Consider the following 8,188-nt stretch of genomic DNA (forward strand, 5'->3'; position numbering starts at 1 on the left):
ATTCTAAATTAGGGAAATTTGATATAACAATTTGGTTCTTCATCTCGGACGATTATTAATAGAAATTTAAAATAACTTTTTCATCTCCCTCATAATAGACTGATCATTGCGATGTAGCTACCAAATTAAGATTACTCCTAAGATTTTTAAAAATAACTTAGGTCCGACCTATATGTGTGAGGAAAAAGAAATTTGGCGTTTGAAAGTTTTCGTATAGGGTCATGCTAGAGACGTCACATTATTAGACCACTTCTCGTATAGGGTCATGCTAGAGACTTCACATTATTAGACCACTTCGTAAACAGAATTTGATAGTTTGAAGATTTTGGGAATTTTCGATTTAAGGAAGAAAAAAAAAGAAAAAAAAAAGAAAGAAAAAGGTTAGGAGAACAAATTGTAGAGCTTCATTGACTTTCCGGGCCAGAATTTTCCGGAAGCCCAATTTAAATGGGTTTTCCGACCCTAAACGCCACGTGTCACAAAATGACCTAAATTACATGTAAATCCTATAAATCCGTATGTGAGAAATGGAATCGTCGTTTTAATATCTGTACGCACACCATTAAAACCCCTTCATAGCTCAATCAAAAAGGGGAAGAAACCCTTAAACTCTTCCATATCCAAATCTTTCCCAATCAATCTCTCAATTACATTCTACATAAGCAACCCAAAACCCAAAAGATCACAATTTCAAAAAACCAGCCATTAATTTCTGGATCTCTCTCTAGGTTCTGCTTCTGCTGCCGCGTCTGCGCTTCTTTGCTTGTCGGTAAGTCCAAGCCCATTCTCCATTTCTCGTCTCTTTATTTTTTTTGAAACTCAGTCACTGAATAATATCTTGGGCTTCTGGTATAGTTTCATATTTTCATGATATTTGGCTAACTTTTATTTTTTTTGGTGGGTAATGCAACTTGTTTATCTTTTTCTGGGTTATGTTTTTTCAGGTTGCTTGTGTTTTTCTTGATTTGGTTGAATAGTTTTTTCTTTGAATCATGATGACCCAGTTCATTAGATTTTTCGGATTTTGCTGGGAAAGTAGGGTTTTAGCTGTTAACCCTCCTTTGGTGTCTGAGGAAATTAGTGAAAGATTAAAAATCTGATGGAAAATAAAGGAGAAGTTTCAATCGTTGTTCACGGTATTCTGAAACACACTCAGCTGGTGCTATTGAACTTAGGGTTTTCAACAAACTCTTTTTTTTTAATATATATATATTTAAAAAATTTAGAACGACCCCAATAATTATTCATTTAAGCACTGTAGATTCTTGTTATTAGTTCTACTCTTGACTTGTCCTAGCAGTTAAGTCCAGTACTGTATATTCTTTTATTAGCATTCTCTCACTCCTATTATATATTAATTTATTGATTTATTCATGGTATTGGTTTTACAAAGTTTATGCTCTTTAGGTCTCCATAGTCATTTTTGGCTTAATGGTTCTTTTTCTTTCTATTTTGAGAGGTGGGTGAGGGGGTTTGTCTGTTCAATTGCCTTGATTTCTGTTATATAAAAAATTAGAGTCAAACATATTCGTATCTGACTTATGTTTTCTGGTGTACTTATAAACTTTCAATTTGCTTTTTCTGTTCTGTGTCTATGCATGTGATGAACAATAGTGGAGAAGAAAAATGCATTGTTTTGTACTTACGTAATTGTAATATTTTTAGTTAAATTTATGGAAAAACTTATCACATTTTGTACAGTCCATTCTGGGTGGAAATCAAGGTGCTGATGTTTTGTGAGACAAATTTGGTCGACTTTTTAGGTGATATGGAATGTAACTTTACTTACCTTCGTCGCACGTAAGTTGGTGTCCTTTTTTTTCCCTGTATTTTCTGGTCTGTTGTATGTTTTGAAGATCTCTTCTGACTGACAGAGATAGTAGTGGACTTTTTCATTAATAGTTCATATTTAAGATTCTTTATTATGCGAAGGGTTCTTTGATTAGACCTGGTGTATTGCAATTCGTGGTTTTGTTAATCAGTGCTGTTTGTCCCTCACATGGATTTGCCTATTAAGTTTTCTTTGCATTTGGTAATAATAATAATCTATGAGTTTAACACCCTTGTTTGTCTGATTATCTTGGCTCTGCAAAAAAGTATAATTTCTGAATGATTTGCAGATATTGGCTTTCCAAACAGTTGAGGGACTGATTCTTTAATTTAACTCTCTCGGTTCATTTGTCAATGGCGGATTCGGAAAATGCCGTTCCACCTTCTAAGAAGCGAGCTGCTGGAAGAGAACTCTCCCGAGATAACCCAGGCCTTGATGACGAAGAAGATGCTCTTGAACAAGAGAGCGGAACTTTCAAGAGGGCCAGTGAGGAGGTGCTGGCAACCCGAAGAATTGTTAAGGTTCGCCGCCAGCAGCCAGCATCTGCTCCTACTTCCAATCCTTTTGCTGGTATACGTTTGGTACCTCCAACAGAAGCAAGCGCAGTCCCTGCTGAAGTTACAGCTGCTGCACAACCTGCCAGCGAGATAAGGGTTTCAGATGAGGAGAATAAGCCGTCAGAAAGCATGGTTGAGCAGGTTGGTGCTGAATCAGCTGCTGATAAGGAGAATGTTGTGAAGGAGAACACTGAAGTTTCAAGTGAAGCAACGGAACCTGAGGTTGTGCATGAACCAGCTGTGGGAGAAAATAAGACAAATGAGGGTGAGACAAAAAATGAGGAGAAGACTGAAAATGAAGATAACAAAAACGAAAATGTAGATCCAAGTCCGGAAGGTACTTCTTTAAACTCGTTTCAACAGCTTTCGAGTAGTCAAAATGCCTTCACAAATCTTTCTGGAACTGGGTTTTCCACTTCCACCTTTTCTTTTGGGCTTATTTCAAAGGATGGTTCCACATTGGGTACTGGCTCTGGTTCACTCTTTGGATCAAATAACGATCAGCCTTCTGGTCTTGGTCTCTCGAATAATGGAAATTCTTCAAAATTTGGCACATCAGGTGCTCCAATTGTACCTAAGAGTGATGGTGGTGGTTTCCCGCCAATGCAAGAGGTTGCGGTTGAGACTGGAGAAGAAAATGAGAAAGCGGTTTTCAATGCTGATGCTGCGTTATTTGAATTTATTGATGGAGGCTGGAAAGAACGTGGTAAGGGAGATCTGAAGGTTAATGTATCTGAATCTGGGACTGAAAAGGCGAGACTTGTTATGAGACTCAAGGGAATACGAAAGGTGATTCTGAATGCAAGTCTGTACCCAGACATGAAGCTGACAAATATGGAGAAGAAAGGTGTAACATTTGCCTGCATGAACAGTATCGATGAAAAGAAGGATGGGCTTTCCACCTTTGCTTTGAAATTCAAGGATGGTTCTATAGTTGAGGAATTTCGCACCGCTGTTACAGCACATAAAGATAAAGGTAAGGCATCTACGGCTATGAAGACTCCTGAAAATTCTCCCAAGGCTTCTGATGATTGAAATGGTGGCTCATGCCGATGCTTAGCAAGTTCTATTTCCTGTCGTAAGTTTGTTCCAGTTGCTGTCCTTTACCCTTTTGAGAAGAAAACAAAGTCGTTTCAGAGTCCGGCAGTCCCTAAGCCCTTTTGTAGCAGAGTTATAGAGTCCTGTCCATTTTGTTGTAGTTTAATTTCAGCGTAGTCTTTGAAAACTCATTCTGGATCAAATCTTAGGTTCAGTCAAACTGCGTTAAGCTGTCTGGGATGTTGAATGCTTGACACAGTTTTATAGTTGGTCCCGTGATATGCGATATGTGTTAAACTGCTGGGTCAGTCAGATATTAAAAAATTTCATGGTTAGATTAATCATTAATATGAACTACGCCTCTCTAGGAAGCTAGCCCAGTTAATTTTGTTTATCTAATTTTTTATTTTTCTGGGTCAGGGCCAGCATAGCTCACTTTTTCCTCCTTACAGGCAAATGAAAGAGGTTGTTTTCTTGAATATGGCCAAAATATTAGCTGAAAAGCACCCTATTTTGTTGAATTTTCTTTTTGGTCTGAAGACTATTTTCATAGGTCATATGTTTAATTTTCTTTTAACAACGAGGAATTATGAATTTTTATTAGAGACGTCTTCTAAGACCTTGGAGAAAAATGTTACTATCTAACTAAGATGAGTTGGTTCTAATTTCTTTTTGGGTGGATGGATTTTAACATTTGAAAATGGCATGTGTGCGTGTGTTTTTTATGTTTTTCGAGAAATGGAATTTATTCATAGAATCAAAGAATGACATGAAACAGTGGCATTGTTAAAATCTTCCTGAGGACAAACCCTAGGTTAGGAATGAGTATCACACATGTTATGGACTAACAAGAGAGCTTGAAACAATCACGCATGACCAATGCTAGAGCAAGATAAAATAAAACAACAAACTAACACCTAGACCTCTGACGAGAACACTACAACACAATCCAACTGTTAAAAGAGTCCTGCTATGAAATCATAATTCTTTGCACAATCACAAGACATTGAGAGCATCCAACAAAGAACACAATATGCCAAGAAGAAAGAAAACATACACTAAGCACACTGTCTCGGGCAACCTCCAATAGAAATTGGCGATGATAGAAGAGAAATTTGCAAGGAACAACATCAAGAATAGACTAACCCCACAAACAGGCCAAGAAAGAAAATAAAATAAAAAAGCCCCCAAGCACATCGTCTCATCTCAACACTAACAAAGAAACCTCCTATGAAAACATAGTCCTTGAGATAGGCGGAGAATCAAAGATCAACTAAGGGGAGAACAAAGAAAACACCACGCAACAATAAAAAAGCTGGCCTAGCCACTTAATATGAACACGAGGATCAGACACAAAAGCATTCGCCGGATGCCATGGCCACGAATGCTCCAAGAACACATTAAGGAAGGCGCCTAGGAGACTCAACTAGGCCAGTCTCCATAGGTTTGTCAGGAGGGACACCAACATCACCTAGATTCGTAGTCCTCATCGCAGAGTAACCAACCAAACCCGTAAAGATGGGTAAAAAGATGGTACCTAACAACCCTAGTTGTCAAAAACTTGGCCCAACACCATGAAAAGGAGAATCAAAGCTATAGACTCTAGGTGAAGAGACACCAACGCCAAATCTTTGGACAACGGTCGTCTTCTCCTGAAGGTAAGCCACCTCCACCGTGACCGCCGACCCCAATGAAGCAGCTTGCACCATAGCCTCCGCTGACTTGGAGATTTTATGCATAATAACAGGAGCAGACCTGTTGAAACCACCATACCAAGGCAACCACCAGACTTATCAAGTTGATTTGTGGTGTAAGATCCCACATCGACCAACGGAGAGGGGGTGATGTGCCTTATATGTACATGCCTACCTCCATCTAGCACAAGGCCTTTTGGGAGCTCACTGGCTTCAGAGTCATGGGAACTCCGAAGTTAAGCGAGTTGGGGCTAGAGCAATCCCATGATGGAAGACCCACTGGGAAGTTGCTCGTGAGTTCCCAAAAAACAAAACCGTGAGGGCAGAGAAGGGGCCCAAAGTAGACAATATCGTGCTACGGCGAAGCCGATCCCAAGATGTGACATGTGGTGTTTAAGCATAGCAACAAATAAAAAACTTGGAAAAAAAACAAGAGAAACAAGAGAACTATTGATGACGTTTTTATGTACTTAATATGTGATTATTTTTGTCAAATTGGTTGCATTTAATGTTTTTGTTTGTTTCTTTTACAATTCATTTGTCTTCTTTTGGTGTGGGATTTTTCCTTTTTTTCCAATATATTCAATTTCATTCCATCAATTCTTACGAATTCTCTTTAATTTAATTTTCATTTATAGATTAATGTAACCATTCTTTTAAATTCAAAATTACTATGTGCCTATCTATTTAGTCATGTGTTAGATATGTAGACGTTTTTTTTTGGAATATATCACCATAATTTTCCGATGGACAATTACCTAATCAATATTTTTAGGCAAAAAGATTAATTTCTATGTGGCATATTTTCATTGTTTGTTTAGCTATAATATTATTGTGGGTTATTCGCAACAATGGTCCCTCAACTATACCTGTAGTTGCATTTGGACTGAACTCAATTATTAGTTGCAGAGGTCACTCAACTTTGTGTTTCGTTGCACTAGTAGTCCTTCCGTCAAGTCTGGCTAACGTGGTGTCAATTTCATGGGCAAATTTGTCTTTCCAAGTCTACAATGTCCAACCTCCCAAATTTTTCTCTCCCTCAATCGTCTCATCATTTTTTGAACTGTGCAACGGCGTCGTTTAGCTCCAGAAGCAGCAACTACCACATGAAGCTGAAGCAGCTGGCTATAATCACTTCCGGCATGGTACACCCACTCCCTGGAGAGGGCCTGGCCTTCCTCATAGCACCGAATCTCACCCTCCCTCAAGGCAGTGACGGTCAATACCTCGGTTTAACCAACGCCGCCTCCGATGGGAACCCCAGCAACCATTTGGGCCTCAACATCAACTCGATCCGATCCAACAAGACTGTTTCACTCTAGGATCTAGATATCCAGATCGCCCCAAACACTACCAAATTTTACATGGTCTGACGGTGGAGAATTTGTCAATGCATCAACCGGCAGTGCAACCCAGCTCAATTGCTTGTTGAGATGGAATCTGACGGTGGAGAATTTGTCAAGTGTTGGGAGTGAAGATAGCAAAAGTCAGGGGCTGAAGATAGGACTTGGAGTGGGTGTACCCATGTTGGTGCTGCTCTTGTTGGGCTTGGGAGGGCTGGTATATTACGTGCACAAGAGGTGGAGGGCCGCCGCATCCGAGCCGAATATCTTAGGGGCACTCAAGAGCCTTCCGGGCACTCCAAGGGAGTTTGAGTTCAAGGAGCTGAAGAAGGCTAACTGAAAAGTCAGATTTGCCCCTCACGAATCTATGAGATTCTCACAGATGCTTGCCACGTCATCATTTTAAATGGAAAAAACTAACAGACTTGACGGAAGGACTACTGGTGCAACGAAACACAGAGTTGAATGACCTCTGCAACTAATAATTGAGTTCAGTGACCCAAATGCAATTACGGGTATAGTTGAGGGACCATTGCTGCGAATAACCCTATTATTGTTATTGTACATATGTATTATATGTATAGGAAAATAATAGGGACACCAAATTTATGTACCAAATTTGAGTCCCAAAAAATGACGTGGCATGTGCCACATCATCATATGTTAATTAAAATTTACACATGTACTTAATAGTAATTAACATTTTATTTTAACACAAATTAGGAAAAATACTTTTTTAACTTAAAAGTCCACCGCACAATACCATGGCTTTACCACCAACAACCCTCCCCCAGTTGTGCTGCCTGCCGCACAACCTCATTGCCCCTCGCTACTAGCAGAAAAACTTACTTGTAACGGATATAGCACTATTTTGCTATTTCTAACCAATAACACAATGACATATGGAAAAATTATCTCACTTGTCATTGCGTTATTGGCCTCATATTGCAAAAACTGTTATTCCCATTACATGAAAAATTTTCTCCACTACAAGACCACCACTGTGGCTGGCTCTCCAACCCAGCCGCACTGCCCTCACCACTAGACTATAAGATATCCTATTACTCATATAATGCATCACCAAAACTAGTTCCTTTTTTTTTTTTGGGCGAACAGTTGGTTAGTATCAAAGCTAGGAGCCCAAAACCAAGAGTTGGGATGGAATAATCCCGAAATGAGAGAATTCCTTTCTACTATTCATATTGGTATTAAATATATAAAACTCTTTGTTATTCACATGATATTGGATGCAGTGACAGCGAGGTGCGTCTGGGTTGGAGAGCCACATAGGTGGTTTTATGGTTGGGGGCGGTGAGGTTCTGTGTCGGAGGGAGGATTGGTGGTGGTAAAACATGGATGTTGTGCAGTGGTGACTTTCAGGTGAACCTAATTTTTCTAATTTGTGTTAAAATAAATTATTAATAACTGTTAAATACATGTTTCAATTTTAATTAACATATGATGATGTGGCACATGCCACATCATTTGGGACTCAAATTTGGTGTATAAATTTGATGCCATAGTATGTAAATATTTTATAACACTAGGACAATTATTAACCTACATTCAAATTTGGGTTTTTCATAAAAGTTAATAAATAGGTGAGTTTATGTCTACAATATAAGAGGGGATATGCCATCTCAATAATAGTAAACCAAGCTTAGTTCTTTGCTGACGCGTAAGACTTGGAGCAAGAATCCACGCAAGCATTTACTTTGTATTCAT

The 8,188-nt window shown here is 39.0% G+C and overlaps 1 protein-coding gene across 2 annotated transcripts; it reads left to right on the forward strand.

The window, feature by feature from the left end:
• The first annotated feature begins 532 nt into the window (after positions 1 to 532).
• On the forward strand, positions 533 to 3,820 carry LOC110769486 (nuclear pore complex protein NUP50A). Of its 2 annotated transcripts, XM_021973468.2 has the most exons (3): positions 533 to 769; positions 1,702 to 1,800; positions 2,121 to 3,820. In XM_021973468.2, the coding sequence occupies exon 3, from the start codon at positions 2,185 to 2,187 to the stop codon at positions 3,421 to 3,423; it is 1,239 nt and encodes a 412-aa protein (XP_021829160.1). In that variant the 5' UTR covers positions 533 to 769; positions 1,702 to 1,800; positions 2,121 to 2,184; the 3' UTR covers positions 3,424 to 3,820. The 2 variants fall into 2 exon arrangements, with proteins under 2 accessions (XP_021829160.1, XP_021829159.1); XM_021973467.2 differs by lacking the exon at positions 1,702 to 1,800.
• The last annotated feature ends 4,368 nt before the right edge of the window (positions 3,821 to 8,188 follow it).

Source organism: Prunus avium, chromosome 3, assembly GCF_965620075.1.
Source record: "Prunus avium chromosome 3, drPruAviu1.hap1.1, whole genome shotgun sequence".
Lineage (NCBI taxonomy): Eukaryota > Viridiplantae > Streptophyta > Magnoliopsida > Rosales > Rosaceae > Prunus > Prunus avium.